At 37.7% G+C, this 22,828-nt stretch overlaps 2 protein-coding genes across 4 annotated transcripts in view; both read left to right on the top strand.

Moving 5' to 3' along the window:
* The window catches only part of LOC127941759 (unconventional myosin-Vb), a 43,430-nt gene extending 34,136 nt beyond the window's left edge, over positions 1-9,294 (top strand). For 2 of the 3 annotated variants that reach the window (XM_052537140.1, XM_052537139.1), the window contains exons 27-40: positions 102-170; positions 1,623-1,862; positions 2,298-2,380; positions 4,506-4,583; positions 4,715-4,913; positions 5,365-5,458; positions 5,542-5,673; positions 5,751-5,902; positions 6,154-6,243; positions 6,419-6,569; positions 6,682-6,976; positions 7,056-7,230; positions 7,312-7,392; positions 7,791-9,294. In XM_052537140.1, the coding sequence (XP_052393100.1) occupies positions 102-170; positions 1,623-1,862; positions 2,298-2,380; positions 4,506-4,583; positions 4,715-4,913; positions 5,365-5,458; positions 5,542-5,673; positions 5,751-5,902; positions 6,154-6,243; positions 6,419-6,569; positions 6,682-6,976; positions 7,056-7,230; positions 7,312-7,392; positions 7,791-7,943 (1,992 nt within the window). In that variant the 3' untranslated portion in view covers positions 7,944-9,294. The remainder of the gene's footprint in view (positions 1-101; positions 171-1,622; positions 1,863-2,297; positions 2,381-4,505; positions 4,584-4,714; positions 4,914-5,364; positions 5,459-5,541; positions 5,674-5,750; positions 5,903-6,153; positions 6,244-6,418; positions 6,570-6,681; positions 6,977-7,055; positions 7,231-7,311; positions 7,393-7,790) is intronic. The other variant, XM_052537141.1, reaches the window with a different exon arrangement.
* An 8,845-nt stretch (positions 9,295-18,139) lies between these two features.
* On the top strand, positions 18,140-21,420 carry il7r (interleukin 7 receptor). The gene is made up of 8 exons (XM_052536220.1): positions 18,140-18,544; positions 18,852-18,963; positions 19,077-19,219; positions 19,303-19,442; positions 19,569-19,725; positions 19,937-20,045; positions 20,135-20,198; positions 20,299-21,420. The coding sequence occupies exons 1-8, from the start codon at positions 18,421-18,423 to the stop codon at positions 20,635-20,637; spliced, it is 1,188 nt and encodes a 395-aa protein (XP_052392180.1). The 5' UTR covers positions 18,140-18,420; the 3' UTR covers positions 20,638-21,420.
* Positions 21,421-22,828: the final 1,408 nt, after the last annotated feature.

The following is a 22,828-nucleotide window of genomic DNA, read 5'->3' as shown; positions in this document are numbered from 1 at the left end:
TGGTCCCTCATCTGGACTTGCAACAGCATGGTCCTCTGCATTATCAGTCAGCTTATGTTTACTTAAAAAAAAAAAAAAAATTATTCATTTTTATCTTATAGGGAAATGAGCCCAAGAGCTCCACGTCAGAGGAGGATATAAATGCAGACCAGGCCTACAACAGTCTGAAGGTAAGAGTCAGTCCAGCTCAGTGTGTTGGTCATGCCGCTCTGCTTCCAGTCAAATGTCTGTCTTGGTGCTCATTGCCCTGCCTGTTAAACTCTGGATGAGTGGTACGATGGGGAAATTTAAAGACCGGGGCATTTTTAGAAAGTTGAACTATGGCAGGAATGCTTCATTTTGTTAAGTAAACACTTTAACTTTCAAACAAATCTTGAAAAGTTTTTAATATTGAGAAGTCAATCAACACACAAAGAAACGGAGGCAGGAAATAAGTGTTCGGCTTCTCAACATTATCTTGTGATCTTAAACACTTTGAAGGTCTTATGTCTGAATTTCCTCAATCTCTAATTTGCTTGGAAAATGATATAGCATAAAAACTTGAGATCAAATAGTGCTAACAAACAATATCAAATAAAAAGAAGTGTTAAAAAAATAATGGAATTAATGGATTTTAATTCTAAGAAATGCATAAATGCAAATATATTTTCTCATTCTTTCAAATTCAGTTACATACATTTATTACTATACATTTTTATTTGCATTTTACTTTTTGATTATATATATATATATATATATATATATATATATATATTTGATATATACATATAAAATAACAAAATATTATATATAATGTAATATTATGTATACAGTTATAATATCCAATTAAAATAAATATATATATATATATATATATATATATATATATATATATATATATATATATATATATAATTTTGATTGAAAATAAACTATAGAATGCTAGATACATGCATAAATGTACAATAATCTTGGTCTAGTCTTGAAGACGCACACAAGCAGATGGCTAATAAGAAACCAGATTTAATCCTTTGTGTCCTAAAGTTTTTGTTTTTGTTTTGTCAGATCTAATTTTTCCGTCATGTGATTGTGATTGTGATCTTCCTCAGACACCTCACAAGCATTTAACACTTTATTATCAGCAATCAGTCATTTATCTGGGCACGAGGGCAGGCTCCGTTTAACAGCTTCGACCAGAGAACAAAGTACAAGAATAAAGACACCAGAGCCAAAAGTTGATCTGCTGGCTGTGCATCTGAGTGTGGAGCTCAAGGCAGTAGAATTACGTCACTGATTTGTTTGTTTTCTTAAAGCGCACCCAACATTGCACATTGAGTTTATATAATAATTGCTGATGGTTCTTGTTCTGTAGTGCTCAAACTCTCTGTGTCTGATCAGAGCTTTAGTTACGGTTGTTAGATTTCCTCGGATACAATTACTGCAGTTAGTATTGCTTGTTTTTTGTTAGTCCCTCTCTTTCGGTTTCAAAGTTTCTTTCTCTCATACTAACACACTTTTCTTTCAGGCTTATTTTCAACTTTTTGCCTCCGTTCACTGTTGATGGCTTTTATTAAAAATAAATCCTTTAAACACAGACTATTGACCCTCTTTCAGAGTGTTCATAAAACTTCTTCTGTTTACAGCGGCAAGAGCTCGAGACTGAGAATAAGAAGTTGAAGAATGACCTGAATGAGTTGAGGAAAGCGGTGGCCGACAGGGCCTCTGAGAACAACTCGTCCAATGAACTACAAGAGGGCTACAACCTGCTGCTGAATCAGCTCAAAGCGGCCAATGAGGAGCTGGATGTGCGCAAGGAGGAGGTCCTCATTCTCAAGACCCAAATCGTGAACACCACGAGGCAGTCAGAGAACTTAAACCACATTGTGAGTCTGAAAACATCACCACCCCCAAGTTGACATTTTATAAATTCGATCTTTGTGAGCTGCTGTTCCAGTTTTTTGCAGCTGTTGTCTTACCAAATTAAGCTATTGTAGTATGTCATCAGACTTTCTAAGCCATTAGTATCCCATCAGGCTTCAGTGGAGGTGCCTTGAATGGAAAGCTTCTTCATCTTTTATAAAAGCAATCAGAGATGGAGACATTGCACTGGATAAGATGGGATATAATGGGCTTTTATAGAGCGCAGAGTAATTTACGTTCAGGGATAGTTCAGTGTAATAACGATGGTGTGTCTGAGCTTTACAAAACTTGCACTGCTAGTGAAAATGGCTTTGCCTGCCTGTCTGAATCTGCTGAGGATGGCAAATCATTGTCAGCATTATGCGAGAAAAGAACGTTTTCTTGTTTTATTCAAACAGGATTCCAGTGATGTATCAGAATGGACCAACAACAAGAAGCCTGTGGACGAAGTAGACAATGTTGCTGCAAACGATTTAAAAAAGTAAGTCCGTTCAACGTACATAATGCAAGGCTTTCATCAGCTCTCCTACACGTGCTTATTTGACTTTTTTAATAAAGATTGAATCCAGTTGTATTGACTGTTCATTTGAGTTCAGAGCCGTTCTGATTCAGCTCTTCATGCTCTGTCTACTTTCATTTACAGCAGTATATCTCTGTTTTCTGACCCACATTCCTGGAGATCTAATCACTTCTCATGAATTAGCATAGTACTGCCTCCAACAAGCACAAATTTTAAAAGTCATCTGCAGTAATTTTATCAAATTTATAGGCCACTGGCGGGTCGGAGATAATTATCTGGCCATGCATATTTTTATGCCAAGAAACTTTATTTTGAATTCATTCTAGTTCAAACTTTGTATTCAAAAAATTATTTTTTTATTTTTCTACTCTGTTGCACTACAGTGTCAGGTCTAATGATATAAAACAAAGGTGAGCTTTAAAGATAACCAAGAAAAAATTTTCAGACCCTGATTTTTTTATTTCTTGGTAGAAATTGAGTTATAAATTGGAAAAAATAGACACAATTTTTTTTTTCTCCAACTTAGGAACCACACACATGATTGTGGTATATTATAGGCAGCAAATGATACTTCTTAAACCATCAAGATGAAGGGTTTTGCAGATTTTAGGTGCAGCCATGGAGTTTTAGGGAATTAAAACATTGCTACTTCTTAAAGATAGATTTTAACAAAAAAAGTAAACAGTGATTTAAATTAGAGCCCGACCAATACATAGTTTTGCCAGTTTTTTTTGGCAGATATGAGACTGTCACGATATATCAGTATCCGTAAGTTACGGGTGGTTTAATTTGAAGTCCGGCGCCGATTGATCTAGCGATCCCGGTGAGCAACAGACGTGGAAGGTGGCATTAGAGACAGCTCCTTAGGCTAAAGGTGTCCCCCGAATTTGATGGAGATCTGCCGCCACGTTCACAAGATAGTGAAACCGGCCAACACTTTAATTTCAGTAAGGAGGTCTCTTGTTCAGTCAGCAGCGTTCAAGCATTGTCTTATTCGACCGTAAGTGCCTTGCATAGTGGACTTCACGTGAAATTCCGCCATGAATTACACGTTATATTCAAATTGCATTAAAGTGCACAAGATGTGAATTTAAATTATTTATTTGCATAGGTAGGCTATATTATGTCACTCTTCACACGTGTCTAGTAATTTCGCCTGTATGTGAAGACAGTAGCACAAATCTGTGAATGTTCCGAAGTAAAAAATGTGTTTATGTATATACTGTATTCTATATATAGAACCAGTCAAATGTTTGGAGACACGAATGGGAAAGTGTCCACATTTTTGACTGGTACTGTATAATATTATACACAAAGAATATCGGGCAATATATCGGTATTGGGCTTGGGTTGTTGTTTTTTTTTTTTTTACACTCTAACATCGGCATCTGTATCGGCCCCAAAAAAATCCATATCAGTCAGGATCTCATTTAAATCACATCACAACCATTTGGGGGCACTAAGATAGTTTTTTTTTTTTTAGATTAATACTTTTATTCAGCAGGTATTCATTAAACTGATCAAACGTGACTGTAAAGACTAAAAATAACTGTATATTTTAAACGGTTTCCAGACTATCCATCAAGGCTGTTCTGAATTCATGACACTGTCTCTGTCACATTTTTAAAGTGGGCTTTTGAAACCGAGAGTGACCGATGTTAGATGAGGTACTCATTACCTGTGAAAGAATACATTATCGTACTCCGTGATCTCAGGACTGGGCACTTTAAACGCCAGCTGATTTTTTCATGCATACATTTTTCCTCCTTTCTCTATTTCTCATTTCCTTTGGGTGCCACATCTCCTTACAGAGACATTACTTGGGCAGACAGCTCACCTAAAAAATATGAAACATTATGTCTCCAAGAAATAGCCAAAGTCACAGCAGCTATATGACCTCTTTGCTTGAAGATAACATGGATGAAATGGAGATGGGTAATTCAGATGTGCCCTCAGACTAATCTAACTTGCCATGCCTTGCTTTGCTACACTAACTGGCCCTGCCATCTTGTCATTCTTCTCTTTTGCTTTCTCTCCTCTGCTGCTGCTTCTCTGTTTCTTTGGCTCTCTGTTACTCGGACGCCAGTAAAGCACAAGATTGGGGTTATTTGAATGAAGATGGAGAACTTGGCCTTGCCTTCCAGGGTCTAAAGCAAGTTGCCAGGTTGTGCTTTAAATTCCTTGGATTTCCCTCTAGGTTTAACTCTGGGTTTGAAGTGTTTTGAGGGCTAACCAAAATATGTAGACAGCTTACACTCCCTTATACTATAGTGTGGCATGTTTGGATGTATTCAGGCTGCTGGAGTCCCAGCTGCAGACGAAGTCTCGACAGCACAAGGATGAGTTAGAGGCTCTCCACACGCAAATCGAACTGCTGAAGGACAGTCTGGAAAAGAAGCAGGAAATGCTGGACCACTTTTCTACACTTTCTCCTGAAGCTCTGGTGGAGTTCAGCGTGCAGCAGGAGATCACGCGCCTCACCAATGAAAACCTAGTAAGACCTTATCTTAAATAGAAGTGCTATTGTCTTAATCTTTATTATTTATTATTAGTATTTTATTTATTTATTGTTTAAAAATGTCTAGATATCCTTTAAAAATTTTCAATAGGATGTTCAGAGAATTTAGTTAGAATTAAGCATTTTTATTTTACCTTATTGGCTAAATGTTTTTATTGCTTTAAGCATAAATCTCTGCATTATGTTGCTATATATTTATGATAAAACAAACTGTTTGCCATTTGGATAAGAAAAATAAAACAAGCAGTCTAAATAAAATCAGTTTTGCTAAAGCATATCTTGTTTTAAGAATATTTCCATATTTTGACAATTATTTTTCAATGAGCCATCAAACTATTAGCCATTGGTTCAAAAAGAGCTGTAAAGTATCATTATACCCAACGCACTATAATACTCACTTAAGATGATGATGATGATTGTTCTCTAGGATCTAAAGGAACTTGTAGAGAAGTTGGAGAAGAACGAGAAGAAGCTGAAGAAGCAGTTGAGGATCTATATGAAAAAAGTGCAAGAGCTGGAAGGTTGTACATCTGCCTTTCATCTGTGTATTTAATGGTTTCTCTTAGTACCGCTGTTTGCTGATGTGCTGTTGTTCTTCATACAGTGTCTCAGGCCACTAGGAGCAGACCAGAGCTGACACGTCAGGTCACCGTACAGAGGAAAGAGAAGGACTTTGAAGGCATGCTGGAGTACTACAAAGAAGATGAGGCGTTGTTGGTCAAGTCATTAGTTACAGGTATGTGTGGTTCCATACAGGCGTGTTTTAATGTGGAGGTGTCCTGTAGCTGGGATAAACACAGGTCTTGTCTTTAGACATGAAGCCCAATGTGGTGTCCGCCACCGTCCCCTGCCTCCCTGCATACATCCTCTTCATGTGTATCCGTCATGCCGACTACATCAACGACGACCAAAAAGTTCATTCACTCCTTACCGCAACCATCAATGCCATCAAAAAGGTCCTGAAGGTATGTATACTGAATGTAATCACATCAACACAATCCCAGAATTCAAAGCAGCTGCACTACTATACAGACAAAAGAGAAATAAAAACTTTTTTCAGTAAGGATGCATTAAATTGATCAGAAGTTTTAATAAAGGCATTTAGAATGTTACAATCGAATGTGAAACTGAAGACTGGACTAATGGCTGCTGAAGATTCAGCTTTGCCATTACAGGAAAAAAACTATGTTTCATAATTTTTTTTTCTTCTCTCCAGAAAAACAACGATGATTTTGAGATGACCTCCTTCTGGCTGGCAAATACCAGCCGACTTCTGCATTGTCTGAAGCAGTACAGCGGGGACGAGGTCAGATTTTACTGTGATGATTTCAGCTGCAAATATAAGAGCCAGTTCCATTTACCGTATTTGAACATATTTAACCAGCCATTAAGTAGAGATGATGTGTGAAAAGTGTGGTTTTAAGCCTCAGGCGCCCCCGTCTAGATCACTAGTATGATTTGGCTGTTGCTTCCTGTCATAGGCGTTTATGACGCAGAACACTGCCAAGCAGAACGAGCACTGCCTGAAGAACTTTGACCTGGCCGAATATCGGCAGGTTCTGAGCGACCTCTCCATCCACATCTATCAGCAGCTCGTCAGAATAGCAGAAGGCATCATGCAACCCATGATTGGTGGGTACAGAGAGACACCGGACCAATACAAACACCAATAATGGAATTGTTTGCACATTCTGAGACGCAAACTTCATAATGCATACATGTTTTTTATGTTTGACTTTGGCAGTTTCTGCTATGCTTGAGAGCGAGAGCATCCCCAGCCTGGCCGGAGTGAAGCCCATGGGCTACAGGAACCGCTCCTCTAGTTTGGACTGTGAGAGTGGAGGTCCAGCGGGCTACACGCTACAGGCCCTGGTCAGGCAGCTGGGACAGTTTACTAACATCATGGCGGACCACGGCCTGGACCCTGAGATCAGCCAGCAGGTGGTCCGCCAGCTCTTCTACTCCATCAACGCAGTGACCCTCAACAACCTGCTGCTGCGCAAAGATGTCTGTTCCTGGAGTACCGGCATGCAGCTCAGGTACACATCTGATGCTCTCAGGCAAATCTGTGGCCAGGTTATAACTTCAGAAATGTCTGATGAATTGGTGTCGTTTCAGGTACAACATCAGTCAGTTGGAGGAATGGCTGAGAGGAAATAATCTGCACCAGAGTGGAGCCGTAGCCACCATGGAACCTGTCATCCAGGCCGCGCAGCTGCTGCAGGTGAAGAAGAAGACCTCCCAAGATGCTGAGGCCATTTGCTCGCTCTGTACAGCGCTCAGCTTGCAGCAGGTAGACATTTGACATAAATTCTTTCATTATTCATTGTTTTTGTTTTCATTGACTTCATCATGCTATTTTACTTCACTTCAGATTGTGAAGATCCTCAACTTGTACACACCACTCAATGAGTTTGAGGAACGAGTGACTGTGTCTTTCATCAGAGACATACAGGTAAAATACATACACACCGTCTGAGTAGTCCGTTCCAAAATCAGTAAAACCACACTCGTGCCTAAAAAGTTTAATATGAACTAATTCAATATGTAATTAATATTAAGGAATATTAATTTACTATTTACTTTTGATTTATTATAATTTATTATTTGCTTTAAAAATAGTACAGCATTCTTTTAAAACCGAAATATGTTGCGACAATGTCTTTACTGTCATTTTTGATTAATGCATTCTTGCTGAATAAAAATACTAATTATTATTAATGATAATATATTATTATTTTATTGTGTTTTTATAAAGTTAGTAATGTCTTGTTACTGAAAAATCCATATTTTCCGCCGTGTTTGGTGGCTCCTCTGTGAGCATGTTCAATAAATACTCATTTCCTTTCACAGAATCGCCTCCAGGACCGTGCAGAAAACAACCAACTGCTGGTCGACACGAAGTACACCTTCCCTGTGGTCTTCACTTACACTCCATCAGTGCTCAGTCTGGAAACCGTACACATTCCTGCCTCCCTCAGCCTGGACTTCCTCACACGGGTCTGACATCTCAGTCTCTCTGTCTCACTCTGAGCTCTCAGAGCAGCGAGCCCGTCGCAGACCTGCTAACCCACACACTAACACCACCATACCTACGGGATTTACAGTATCCACAAGACGGACAATCTCCCTGACCGACTAACTGAGGTGTCGAGACACGCTTTTAATAAGGGGATACTAAATCTAAATGATGCTGGTGTAAATACGCTGTCTGCCTTTTGACTTTTCTTCTATAACATTCAACCAGTTCTCTGTAGGCTCCCGTTTAATCAAGCAAGGCTATTGTTATAGAAAGTTAAAACACTATATTTGGATTGGGATGTGTTTGTCTGTGGCTAATTCTCCATGATTAAATAAGTTTAATCTAAATTAAAGTAAAAGGGTTTTGGGCTACTGACATGAAACACTAATGTGAGATTTATGTGTTCATGCATCTGTATTAGTGTGCACTGATTTCTTTGTGTTTGTAATGGAAAAGTGTCTTTTATTTCCCTTGCTTGTGCTGGAGCACAGTTTCATCTCAGAAACATGGGCTTCCACTGAAGCAACACCACCATCTCTTTTTTTTTTTTCTTTCTAGGAGAACTGTTGAAATTGGCTGCCAAAATTAATTCTCACGACCTCTAGCAAAAATAAGCAGGAGATCTCTGCATTGCAGTGGCTTTTGCCAGTGACCTGTCTGGATTGGTCTTTTTAAGCTTTTTTTTCTCCCCACGTGTTGAAGAAACAGATGCAGAGACTTGGGACCCTGAATGACAGGGCCAGCAAATGTGTCCGATCGTGAAAGTGACCATGACCAGTTGAAGGATGTGGAGTGGAGAGAACAAATATGATCAGAGGAGTTTGATCTGGATATTTAATATTCTGTCAAAATAAGTAATCCTGCAATTGTTGGTGGAATCTAGAATGTGCTGGAAGGCATGTGCAAGTACTGTAAAATGAAGAAATGTATCTTAACAGACGTCATATAGACTTAAGACGAGTTTTATGGTGTACAGAAAAGACATTCTGAAAACTATCAGGTTACTATTTAATGAAAGCAATTATCACAATTTACTTTATACTTTTTGCACAGCTCTGTTAAAGATAAAGTGCAATCAAATAACAATAACTACGCACTGTTTACTTAATTTTATACAATCTCCACAATTTTCCCCTCATTTTGTATGTTGCCGACAGAATGGGCTGCTCTGCAAGAATAGTGCATCATGTCAATTCAGGATACTGTATTTTGTTTCAAAGAGGTAATTCATTTAGTTTTAGGTTTCAAAATGTATACTAAGCTGTCAAATTCTCATGTATTGCACTTTCTGGATTGAAATAGTTCTTTCAGTGCCAATAAAGTAAAAACTGTCAATTTTTGTAGTTATATTCTTGTATTGTTTGGTAAATTATATATTGTATATATTTTTCTGGCTATTCGTTTTACATTTACCATAATGACTTTTCATACAACAGTCCTTTTACGTTTTATGTTTTAAGGGTAGTTTTTATTTATTTGTTACTGCCCTCTACCGACCATATTTGTAATATCTTATCTAGAGTTGAGTCTGCGCAGAGCTCTGAAAAATAATGCGCCTTGTATTATTGCTTTTGAACACCTAATACATCGGAGTTCGAAATGATGTATATATTTCATATATAATTTGCCTTTTTTTCAGTGCCACTCAACCAATGAGTAGGATTTTGCACTTTCTCACATTTATGCATGCTATTTGTAGCACAAAATTCACACTTTTTTTAAAGCAGATCACACCACCACTGTAGTTTATTCGAGCTTTATTTTTGTGCACAAAAATATCGCACTCTTTCATTAAATTATAACCAAGATAAAACACGCACACGAACACATTACAGTTAAAAATACCAAGTGAAGTCTTGTGAATAAACTTCACGGCTAAGAGGACGTTGTTAGTTACAAGCAGCAGGGTCTTCCTAATTACTTTTATATCAAAAGTATTATTTTTGTAACTTCAAAAGCTGTATTATTTATCGAATGTCAGTTCAAATGCTGTATGAACAGCATTTAGCAAATCTGCATTTAACACTGAGTTCATACAGGGCTGCCAACTCTCACGCTTTGAGGCTCTGTCTCGCGCTCTCACGCTGCCCATGTAAATCTCACGCCAAAGTGACAACACTGCTTGCAGTATGAAACCGTCTCAGTTTTTACGTTTTGGAGGACTTAATGTAGCGTTCTAGTTAAAGCCAGAACCATGGAAACACGGAGACAAGCTTTGATCTCGCCGGAGTCAACGCGCGGTCACGTGATCCACAGAGCTCTCTAAACAAATGGGTTGAAGTAGGATGAAGCTTCTTTATACAGTTATTATTTGCAGCAATTTTTGCTAAACATTACAGCATATTATGCATTGATTATTATGTCGATGGCATTTACAGTATCATTTTATTCTGGAAAGTGGTGGAGAGGCAATATTAATAGTATTGCTTTCTTATAATGTGACCATACAGCTTAACTATTTATTTTTTCATTTAAATAAGTGTTGTATATTTTAGTTCAATATTTATTTCATATTCTGAGTAGATCTTTTTATACTAAATACTATTTTTGCAATAATAATGGTACATTAATGACTTGCTGGTCTTACTTGCTAAATTGTTTTTTAAGTTTTTCATTTGAATAAATATTTAGACATGATTAAACACTAGATTTTTAAATGAGAATTTTTAAAAGATAAAAACGTAGGCCTTCTCCTCCTTTTTTAATAATACTTGCATAATTACAATGAATGCAAGCAAATACTGAATTTAAACCTAGTTTAAAATGGTGCTAAAAGGCATTCAACTGGATTCAACAAAAGATTTGTTGAATGCATTTATGTATTAAATCTTTTGTAGTCAATAAAAACATGAGTTTGTGCATCCAAAAAGTGATAGTCTCCCACAGAATGCTGCTGATCACCACCTTGCTTGCATTTCAGGGGTTTTTAGGAGCTCAAAGATCCCGACCTCAACCAAAGATAAAGGAGAGAAGTGCAGAGACATTAAAAAAATAGCACCATATGGTATATGAGCCTCGAGCGTAGGGTACAGACAACAACTGTATGCAGAGAAACCACCGATGCTGTTGTTGTGAGATGTTTTTGTGTGATAGGGGCCTTACAGCGATAGAGTGTGGTTTCAGAGGGGAGGAGGAGGAGGAAGGGGCTCTTACAATGCAACTCAAAGTGCTTGTCGCATCACTTTGCACCACGTTACTCTACTCCAAGAATGCCCTTCAGCCACGTGGTGACTTACCAACCTCTCTGGTTATCGGCACTAACAGAAGGAAAAGATGTCTCACTGTTTCTGCGGAAAACACAAATGACTGAGCTAAAACATACGTGTACTTTCTCTCCTTTCTCATTCTCACATTATCATTGCTGAGCGACGGTATGTAAACCGCAGTAGTCGCCCACGGACGCATTCGAGAGTACTTACACTAGCAACCCTGAAACCCTCCTCCTCCTCCTCCCACTGATGCTGAATCCTAGGCCTTAAAATCTTTTCACAACGTGGGACTTTTCTGTCTTTGTACACATTTTTGTCATATAACTTCTGATGTGGCATCATGATGTAGGAGAGACCATGGCTAGTTGCAATAAAGATTAAATGACGGTAACTGTTACTGTAAACTGTAAAAGTAGCAATTCATTTTTGCCAGCTGTTGTTTTGCCATCTTCTTTTGTGCTACGGTGGCTGTTGTTGTTCTCTAATATCAGTCACTGTTTTCCACAAAATAAAGGTTTTTGTTGAAGTGCCTTGATTATTTTATAAAACATGCTGCTAAACAATATTTCCGAAAAAAAAAATCAAGCATTTATGAGTTTTCTCAAATTTTGATCACTGTGTGTGCATATTCTTAAAAAGATTGTTTTTGTTATTGTAACAATAATAATAGACATGCATATGCATATATATATGTGTGTGTGTGTGTGTGTGCGTTTGCAAAACAATTTTCTTTTTTTTTTTGCAATTTTCTATTACAGGTCCTTCTCAAAAAATTAGCATATTGTGATAAAAGTTCATTATTTTCCATAATGTAATGATAAAAATAAAACTTTCATATATTTTAGATTCATTGCACACCAACTGAAATATTTCAGGTCTTTTATTGTTTTAATACTGATGATTTTGGCATACAGCTCATGAAAACCCAAAATTCCTATGTCAAAAAATTAGCACATTTCATCCGACCAATTAAAGAAAAGTGTTTTTAATACAAAAAAAGTCATCCTTCAAATAATTATGTTCAGTTATGCTCTCAATACTTGGTCGGGAATCCTTTTGCAGAAATGACTGCTTCAATGTGGCGTGGTATGGAGGCAATCAGCCTGTGGCACTGCTGAGGTGTTATGGAGGCCCAGGATGCTTCGATAGCGGCCTTAAGCTCATCCAGAGTGTTGGGTCTGGCAACAACTTTCTCTTCACAATATCCCACAGATCCTCTATGGGGTTCAGATCAGGAGAGTTGGCAGGCCAATTGAGCACAGTAATACTATGGTCAGTAAACCATTTACCAGTGAGTACCAGGCACTGTGAGCAGGAGCCAGGTAATGCTGAAAAACGAAATCTTCATCTCCATAAAGCTTTTCAGCAGATGGAAGCATTAAGTGGTCAAAAATCTCCTGATAGCTAGCTGCATTGACCCTGCCCTTGATAAAACACAGTGGACCAACACTAGCAGCTGACATGGCACCCCAGACCATCACTGACTGTGGGTATTTGACACTGGACTTCAGGCATTTTGGCATTTCCTTCTCCCCAGTCTTCTTCCAGACTCTGGCACCTTGATTTCCGAATGACATGCAAAGTACTTTGGACCACTGAGCAACAGTCCAGTGCTGCTTCTCTGTAGCCCATTTCCTGCACACGCCTGTGCACGGTGGCTCTGGATGTTTCTACTCCAGACTCAGTCCACTGTTTCCGCAGGTCCCCCAAGGTCTGGAATCGGTCCTTCTCCACAATCTTCCTCAGGGTCCGGTCACCTCTTCTCGTTGAGCAGAGTTTTTTGCCACACTTTTTCCTTCCCACAGACTTCCCACTGAGGTGCCTGGATACAGCACTCTGGGAACAGCCTATTCGTTCAGAAATTTCTTTCTGTGTCTTACCCTCTCGCTTGAGGGTGTCAGTGATGGCCTTCTGGACAGCAGTCAGGTCGGCAGTCTTACCCATGATTGCGGTTTTGAGTAATGAACCAGGCGGGAGTTTTTAAAAGACTCAGGAATCTTTTGCAGGTGTTTAGAGTTAATTGGTTGATTCAGATGATTAGGTTAATAGCTCGTTTAGAGAACCTTTTCATGATATGCAAAATTTTTGAGATAGGAATTTTGGGTTTTCATGAGCTGTATGCCAAAATCATCAGTATTAAAACAATAAAAGACCTGAAATATTTCAGTTGGTGTGCAATGAATCTAAAATATATGAAAGTTTAATCTTTATCATTACATTATTGAAAATAATGAACTTTTATCACAATATGCTAATTTTTTGAGAAGGACCTGTATTTTTGCCAGTAGGCAACAGACTAGTTGTACAATATAAAATTAACTAAAAACATTGCACATTGCACATGCACATATGTAGTATCAAATTATTGATATTTAAATGTATTTAAATGTATTAAATGTATTTTTTACACAGGTTTTATTATTATTATTTAAAATTTTAAAGATTAGATGATTTTAGGTGGATTTTATTAAAAATGTGTAGTCTTCAAATGAAATGCTTCAGCATTAGCACTGAAATAAACTGGTCACAAAAAAGCTTTGTCCACATTAGGAGAAGATCTGAATTACCACATTGTTTAACAGAGAACGCACATGTTTTCTGCCAGTTTCAACACATAATGCTGATTTCCTGCAGGGTTATCAGTGTTGCCACACCACATCTATTTATGTGGTTACTCGATGGGTCAAAATCCGAATCAACAATGTGTATCAGCAATGATCAGTTGTAAGAGCTTTCTCTTCTTGCCAGACATAAACACTTGTAGAGTCATCCCATGAAGATCTAGTATTGCTGATTTTTGGAAGATTGAAACTTACATTTTTGGAAAATCTTTGAATCAAAACTTTTTTTTTTTTTTTTTGCATTTGAGACTTCATGAGTCATAACCAAAGGCCAGTGTCCTCTCTGTAGGTAAATATTTAGATTTACAGCTGGGCAACCACAGTCTCTCCAGAACACAATCACACTTATATAGACAACACTAAATGATTAAATATTGTTGTGTATCTGCAAGACTTCTAATTGAAATCAGTCATTAGTTCGTGCAAGTTTCAGAAGCCTTTAAATGCTCATGATATTTTTAAAAGTGCAATCTGCAGTAGTTTTTTTTTAATGGCAAGATTATTTGAAAAGACTTTTAATATCAACCTTCTATGTCATTTTCTTGTAGAGAAAATCCAGTTTTGCCTGTGACTTGAATTCTTTGTTTACAGGAGAAGAGATAGCAGTTTAGACTGACGATGTGCTGGCCTCATTTTTACGTAAACCCATTTGCTAGAGGCGACAGGAAGTGGGTTGTAATAGGTTAGAACTTGTTTTTGTTTTTTAGATTGACGGTATATGCTGATAGGGGACTTTTTTAATTTCATCTTTATCTGCACTTCTTGTGAATAGTCTGTAAGCAATGCCTAAAAAACTCTAAAAGAAAAAAAGAAACATATCAAAGCATATTTGATAATCTTACTGGAAATATGGTTCAAATATTATCAATAATAATTAATAATAATGATTATTATTACAAATAAAAACATTTTCATGCAATAAACTGAATACATTGTAATCTCTGATATGTAGTTTAAACAATTTTTACAGTGTTTTGTTGTTGTTACACACTTTATTTCTTTTTATTTAACAAGAGGAAGAAAGCATGTCTCCCTTTTTCAGGCATCAGTTTCATTCCAACAACCAAACTGTTTGCAACAGTTTCAGTCAAACCCACAACCTCTGTCTGCTTTGGTCTCTCATGGTTTGACCTAAATAAATTGCTGTCTGTTCTCCTTTAAGATGAAAAACTTGATGTAACTGCTATAACATCTGTTACGTATAGTAAAAAGTGGTGGTCCTCAGCTGGTGGATGGCAATCTGAAAATGTGTCGCGGGTTTGTTCAAATCCAGTTGCAGACAAAAGCAGAAAAGCGGTCTAATTTTGCTTAGACTGTCATGTAAATTTCATATGTTATTGTAAGGACTTAAAATCTTTTGTATGCTAAACTGGTACTGGTCTCCTTATCTTGAATGAATGGAAATTTTATCTAAAACTATCTCTTACTGTCAGGCACTGGAAGGAAAGACCCAATCGCAGAATGTCAAAGTACAAGGGTTTATTGACAAAGTCCAACAGGAAAGGATACTGGCGTAATGACTGGAGCTAAGGGTGACCACTGGAACCAGCATATGGTGGCAGCAGTTAGGACCACTGCTGAGAAGATGGCAAGACCAGACAGAATGGAGATGACCAGGCAAGGCACAAAGGAGCAGAGAACTGCAGCTTGAAGATCACCCGCTCAGAACCAGTGCAGCTGCCAGGATGAGGGAACCAGTGGACAGGGAACCACAGACGGCCGGCAGGGCTGGAGGGGGAGAAACACAGACAAAGACACCACGAGACAGGACAAAACAATTAGCACACTAGACAACACAAATAAGACAGGGAACAAGAAAACTATTCCCCAAAAAAACTGAAAAAGAAAATCACGGAAAAATAAAAGATCAAAACAAGAGGAAAAGGGGGGAAAAACTAGGGAAAATGACAAAGAAATAAAGAGCCCATATAGGTAAATGCTAAGGGAAAAAACTAAACTTGACTAGAGGCTTGAACCTAGCAAAAGACTAGAGAAAAAACTATTGGATAATAGGAGAAAAAAAGAAACTAAAACTAAGAAGAAACTAAAAGAGAAGACCTAGCAAAAAATAAAAAATAAAAAAAACATATCAAAGAAACAAGTAACTGTACTCAACCAGAATAAACACTTGAGCGAGTTGTGTTCAACCAGCTCTCTATGCTCCTTGTACAGAATAACCTCCTGGACAGCAATAAATCTTGCTTCAAAAGTGGCCACTCAACTGAAACTGCCCTGTCTCGGTTACTGAAGCCCTGCGACTGGCAAGAGCAGCTTCAAAATCCTCAGTACTCCTCTTGCTGGATCTGTCTGCTGCTTTTGACATCGTTAATCACCAGATTCTCCTATCCACCTTCAGAAAGATGGGCATCTCTGGAATCGCACTCATGTGTTAGGTCTCAGGTAGGTACTTCAGGGTGTCTTGGAGGGGTGAGGTTTCTAAGTCTGAGGTTTCTAAGTCTTTGCTACTGGGGTTCCTCAAGGCTCAGAACTTGGACCACTTATCTTCTCCATCTACATGACACCATTAGGATCTGTCATTCAGAAGCATGGCTTTTCTTATCACTGCTATGCTGATGACACTAAACTCTACTTCTCATTCCAACCAGATGATCCGACGGTAGCTGCTCACATTTCAGCCTGTCTGAGAGACATTTCTAGCTGGATGAAGGACCATCACCTTCAGCTCAACCTTACTAAGACAGAACTGCTTGTGGTTGCAGCTAACCCATCGTTTCCTCACAACTACTCTATACAGCTGGGTTTGTCAACCATAACTCCTTCCAGGACAGTCAGAAACCTAGGAGTTGTGATCGATCATCAGTTGCAGATTTGCCTTATTCAACATTAGGAGGATTAGACCGTTCCTGTTCGAACAAGCCGCACAACCTCTTGTCCAAGCTCTTGTTCTCTCCAGACTGGACTATTGTAATGCACTCCTGGCCCTTCCTGCATGTACTATCAAGCCTCTGCAACTAATCCAGAATGCAGCAGCGAAGGTTGTCTTCAATGAGCCAAAAAACGTTTTCTCATTGGTCTGATTGCTTCTATTGTTTTCATTTGTAAGTCACTTTGGATAAAAGCGTCTGCTAAATGATTAAATGTAAATTTAAACAGTTTTTGTGCTGTGTTGAGTCACCACTTGTACAAAATAAAAGTCCTGGTCCTGTTCAAGTTGACAATTTTACTTTTGAAGTTACTTGAAACGTATGTACATTTTTAACTGTCATAAGTGCACAGATTACAATACACTTGCGTTATATGGATTCACAGAGATGGATTTTTTCTTGAAAATATGTAAGTCATACATCTGGGATGGCATGCCTGTGAGTAAACGATAAGATAAACTTTTTTGCTGGTCACTTTTTGGTAATATTATACACTCCAGTACCACTTATACCCAGTAACTTGTGTTGCTAATACTGTAACAGAAACTACTGAAAGGATAGACATATTCTGTATATTATATACTAGAGCATTTTTATATTGAGCAATTTATGTCTATTATGAGCATTACATGTGCAAGTGTTTTGTGGGTTCTGGTCTTTCCTGTCACAACATAACTGATCCAAGACTTTCACTTTCACTTGTACATATACTGTAGTGACAATAATGTCAGTATAACTGAATAAAGTCGTATTTTTGTAAAAGTCACAATTAATACTGTTTTGGTAATTGTTAAATTAACATATTTCCTATTTTAAATATAAGACAATAATATTTAACTAAATAAAACTATCATCAAGATAAAAACAATTATCAACCAAAATATTGTGTAAATGTAATACCCTTGAAAGTCTAAAGCCTACCAATTAAACCTCCCTAGACTTACACCTAACACCTAATTTTCTATCGCATTTGATCTTTCACGTGGACAAATACTGTTCTTGAAAATTATGTAGACTAAGTAGCAGTATAAATTAAATGCAGTCAAATAATAAATAAATAAATAAAAACTCAGATCTTTATGTCATTAAAATGAAATAGGAGGCCGAAACTAACACAACACTGAAGTCTTCACGTCCAGGTTAAGAAGCCGTCAATCAAAAACTCGCCAGCCAATGAGAACCCACCGCTGCTAGCCCTGCCCCCATAGTGGATTTGCGTTAGTGGGTGTTTTCAAACTGCTGGGTGTTTCCATAGACATCATCATATGCAATCAAAATGATCCCCCTTACCCAACCCCACCCCTAAACCTACCATCACTATGACGTCAGCCAATCAGGTATCATAATCTAAAAACACCCTAATCTGGTAACTCCCAATACTTTCCTGCAGCCAAAGGAAGCGTAAACAAAACTTCAGCATAAATGAAAATCCTGGCAGGGCATTTCAAAGTACAGATCAGCGTAAGAAAGGACAGAAAAACAGTTAGCAAAAATGCAGTATATTTAAATACGATTTTTCCCCCGTCGTTTTATTAATTTTCACTTTAGATTTTCATTAGTTTCTTGAGAGGTTGCGTTAAAAATTAACGGCAAAAATATGTTTCCATAAAGGGGGTGAAGTTACGTGGAAAGGAAGCAAGGAAAGGAAATACAAATAAGAAATGAGACACGCTCTCTCTCTCGCTCTCTCGCTCTCTCTCTTTCTTCTGTCCTCTGAAAGTACCATTGTGAGCTGTCACTTGGTGTATGAGTAATGAAGACGTGAGAGATCTATGCCTGTACTGCTGGATCAGAGAAGAGATGGCGGGTGTTTTATGGATGCTCTTATTTGTTTTCTGTCCATTGGTTCTGTCTGAAAGTGGAGATGATGGTGAGTAATTTCAGATTTTAGACTGTGAGTAACAAACTAGAAATCCATGGATTTTCACTGGGAGTGGTTATTGTAAATTTAGTCTTTATTCAAATCGCTGGCGTGCACTCCTGCATAATGACTGTAAATGCAGCTAGACTGTATCTAGTGACATGATTATGATCATAAAGAGATATATGTCTTTGGGGGTAAATTCATGTGAAACCATTTAGGCTAGTTTTCAATGAAGCACATTTACATAAGGTGGAGACTTAACGGTGACTAGAAAAAATGGTCAGTTTGTTTCCTTGCTCTTGGTTCCTTTTAGATGGGTCTGATAAAGATGTGACCTGCACATCTACTTTGACCCTCAGGCAGAGTAACCTCACCTGCTCGCTCAACGACGAATCCACCGAGGAGTTCATATTCACCAGTCTCTGGTATTTACTCGTTTCTGCCATTAGAGTGTTTGAATACCATATGTAACAATGCTTGCTCAACCTAGACAATGTTGACTAAACTGGAAATAACAGTTATTTCCCCCCCTGTTTAGCAAAAAGGAAGGTTCAAAAAGATTTTGTACAAATGCTACTTCTGGACCACGAGACATTATCTTTAAGGATTTGTCCATTTCAGCAAAATACCAGCTACGAATAAGAGACGATATTTTTGAAAATATCCAACTGTCAAAAATTGGCAAGTCTATACATCTATCTATCTATCTGTCTATCTGTCTGTCTGTGTCTGTCAGTGTTTATAATTTGTCTTTGGCTTTGCAGTCAGGATCCCAGCTCCTGAAATGAAGCTGGCCACTTACATGGAAGACACAGAAGAAGTTTTCGTTTGGTTTGAACACAGTCATGAATATGTTATCCACCCTGAATTCGAATTGGAAATCTGGGGGGACAGACTTGACAAGGTGCTTCTCACAATTCGTTTGTTAGACTTGATCTTTCCTAAAAAATCGTTTTGAGTTAACAAATAAACGTGATATTTAACAAATGAAACATTTAACAAATGAAGCTTATGTTTTCTTTCTCTGCAGCCCATGAGTGCCACTATAAATAATAGGAACTTCACCATCAGCAGGGGAAAACTTCGTGGTGATGGTGTTTACTATACACGTGTTAGAGCAAAGCCTATAGATTATTTTGATGGCAACTGGAGTGAGTGGAGTTCAAATGTCAATTTCACTATAAAAAGTGAGTGGATCTGACTGGAGATGTCTGTTACATGAGAAGATACTATTGTTATACTATGTTTAATATGATAAACACTCGTTGGCCCTTTTTGGCTCATTATTGGGTTGGTGGAGAATCAAATAGCTTTAGGATTTACAAAAAATGCAAAAAAAAAAAATTTGAACTGTTATTAATCATGTCTGATATATTGTGATGCTGGAAATGATGACAGGTTCTACCATGGAAAATAATCATGAGCTTTCAAAGGTCGGTTACATAATCACCTTCTTCGTCGTTCTGGTACTCATCATCGGTTTGGGGACCTTGCGATGGAGAACACAGTTGAGTGTTTTACCTCATTAAAAAAAAAAAACACAAGAAGCTATTTCATTTTTTTTTTTAAACATGTACTATTTGTTTTCTCACCCAGCATAAAAGACTACATTACACCAAACATCCCACACCCAAAGTCAACTCTTGCGCAAATGCAAAGGGTAACTCAATTTATCATGTGTGTTGTTGTTTCAGTGAGGTTGTGCAAGATCAGTCACAGGAGACTCAGCGTCCTCATACGGACTGTTTTTATGTTTTCAGGGTCTTCCTTTCACTTTCAGTCCTGAGATATTCAGCGATGTCTTCATACACCGTGTGGATTACGTCGATGAAAAGCCATCTGCTCCTGAGCTTCAAGATGGCCTGGATGAGCACCCCTACAGTCAAGCCAGTTCCTCAAGCACATCAGTGAGTGAAATGGACATGAAAGCAGATGTATGGGTTCCGAGAGAACAATCTCATCTTAAAATAAGACTATTAGACGAAGCAGATTTGGTCAAAGAAAGAGAAAATGTCAGCTCTCAGAGCACAATGGCCCCTTGTCGAGAATGTAAAGATGAAGCCTATGTCACTATGTCCAGCCTTTTCAAAATGCAATGAAGAGATTCAATTCCAGTTCACTTGTGATTTTACAGACCCTTGGTTTGTATATTATAAAAGATTACCTAAGATTGTATATGATGCATTTAATAACCCAAAAAGCCTGTTACATAAGTATGAGGCGCTTTTCCACGTCACTAGTCTTGTCCAGTTTGTAGCTCTGATGCTAATCAAGTTTGTAGATATCATAGCAGTGATCGACGTGTTTCATTTTCAACCAAGCATCTTGCACAGCTGTGGTCTCCATTTTGGTAGCCAACTTCCTTCTGAATGTTTCAGAAACCCAGGCATTAAGAGTGATAAGAAATAGAGAAATCACACATATACCCAAACCTCATGTAACTGCTGCTAGCCTCAGTATCCTCTGCCAGACATTTATCCACGTGTATCTTCATCTGTAAATATACCTGAGTAAAGCTGAGAGGTTGACAGAGGTTCTGTTAACCTCACGCACAACTTTCAAACACAGTACAGTGGCACTTTTTCTGTAATTATAGGATTTATTTATAATGATCAGAAGAAATATATTATGTGTGTGTGTGTGTGTGTGTGTGTGGGTGTATATATATATATATATATATATATATATATATACACAAGTTATCTATATTAATCAGATATGTAATAAATGAATGTAAAAAAACAGCATATCCATAGAATGTTTTACATTTCATATGAAGAGATTTTTCATTTTAATAACCATTGTAAAACATTTATTAAATGAGTCACATTTTGTAAAATAAGCTCTGCCATTGTATGCATAAATAAATCTTAATTACAATACTTTCATGTATCAATATATACAACATATATGATGGATGCAGTAATTTTACCCTAAACATATTTTGTTACTGATAAACACATTTTACACAGAATTTAGGAATTTAACTTTTTTGCCAGATTCATTTTTAGTATCCTTAAAACTCCTCATAACTTCCATGCAGTTTTCATCATTGAAATAAAATATACAACATCAACAGAAGACTCCACAGTAATAGTTCCAGAATTCATCTTTTGTCACCTTTAAATGGACAAGAGAAAACGTGTTACTGGTAGATTTTTCAGAGACCCTCATCACCAAAACAGCAGAAGGATAAACCCAACCTGGAAAGAAAGAGAAGAATTTCAGAGTGAATTAATTACAAACATAATTTGTGTTTGAGTTTATGAGTGTTTCTCACAGGAATCCGCGCAGGTGCGAAGACAGCTTTCAATAGCCACATAAAGAGGATGCACACAATCTTAAGACTCAGACAACAATACCACACCACCTGCGTTTGTCTGATAGTGTGGATGATTCTGGAATAAAACAATGCATTCATTAGTGCAGCTGCTTGTCTAGAGTGAGAAACACTTTGTGCAACAAGTAATAGTTTTTTTTCTTTGATCATGTGAGGTAGAATCCCAAAACCTCAACGTTAATAGCTGTTAGACACCAAGGGTAAACACATGCCACCTTATTTTAGACTGAACCCTGTCAAAACTGTGCCATTTCCTTTTAACATCTCATGTGCTCAAAATGTGTGTATATAAACTTTAATATATGTATATACAGTATATATACAGGACATACTTTTGCTGAAAGTTGCGCTATCTTTACCCAAAAATAGATGTTTTAGAAGTTTAGTCAAGCTTCCTTGCATTTTTCACCATTACAATGTCAATGGATGGGCTCACGCTGGAGTAGTATTTCAAAAACTCCTCTTTTGTGCCCTGATGTGTGAAGACAGCATGATCAAAGAGAATGCTTTGAAAATGAAAATTACTTTTTGATCCCATAGGGGGAACTTTGTGATTGTGAAAGCTAAAAACCAAAGAACTTATTCTACAGACAGTCTGAATACACTATTATGATTGATACTTGATACTCCTTTTTGGCATTAGACATAGGTGTGAATAGTGGCGGGAGGAGCAAACGACAGACACAGTGGGCGTGGCATCAGGCCTCTGAGAGGCTTTTTTTAACAGAAAATAAAACAAAGGAGGAAATAAACGTGGCCAAAGAAGAAGAGTGTCCAAAACAAACAGGGGATCTGGTGTCCTCGTCGTGCTGCGGGGTTCGTGTGGGTCTATGGAGCTAGAATTGTGTCTTCATTACATGCGAGAAAATAAAAGATCTGAGAGAAAAAAAGAAAGTTTGAGAGAAAAGGTTCTCTCAGATCTTTTATTTTCTCGCCTGTAATAAAGAGAC

The sequence above is a fragment of the Carassius gibelio genome, chromosome A21 (assembly GCF_023724105.1).
Source record: "Carassius gibelio isolate Cgi1373 ecotype wild population from Czech Republic chromosome A21, carGib1.2-hapl.c, whole genome shotgun sequence".
NCBI classification, from domain to species: domain Eukaryota; kingdom Metazoa; phylum Chordata; class Actinopteri; order Cypriniformes; family Cyprinidae; genus Carassius; species Carassius gibelio.
Note: the sequence above shows the minus strand (reverse complement) of the source record. Positions and strands in the feature narration are given on the sequence as shown.

What these genes read in the sequence shown, in the direction of transcription:
- il7r (XM_052536220.1), top strand. Translation starts at nt 18,421, where the DNA reads ATGAGTAATGAAGACGTGAGAGATCTATGCCTGTACTGCTGGATCAGA. An exon ending in TATCCAACTGTCAAAAATTG is followed by an intron (nt 19,220 to 19,302) that starts GCAAGTCTATAC and finishes TTGGCTTTGCAG; the next exon opens with TCAGGATCCCAGCTCCTGAA. An exon ending in CTCTTGCGCAAATGCAAAGG is followed by an intron (nt 20,199 to 20,298) that starts GTAACTCAATTT and finishes TTATGTTTTCAG; the next exon opens with GGTCTTCCTTTCACTTTCAG.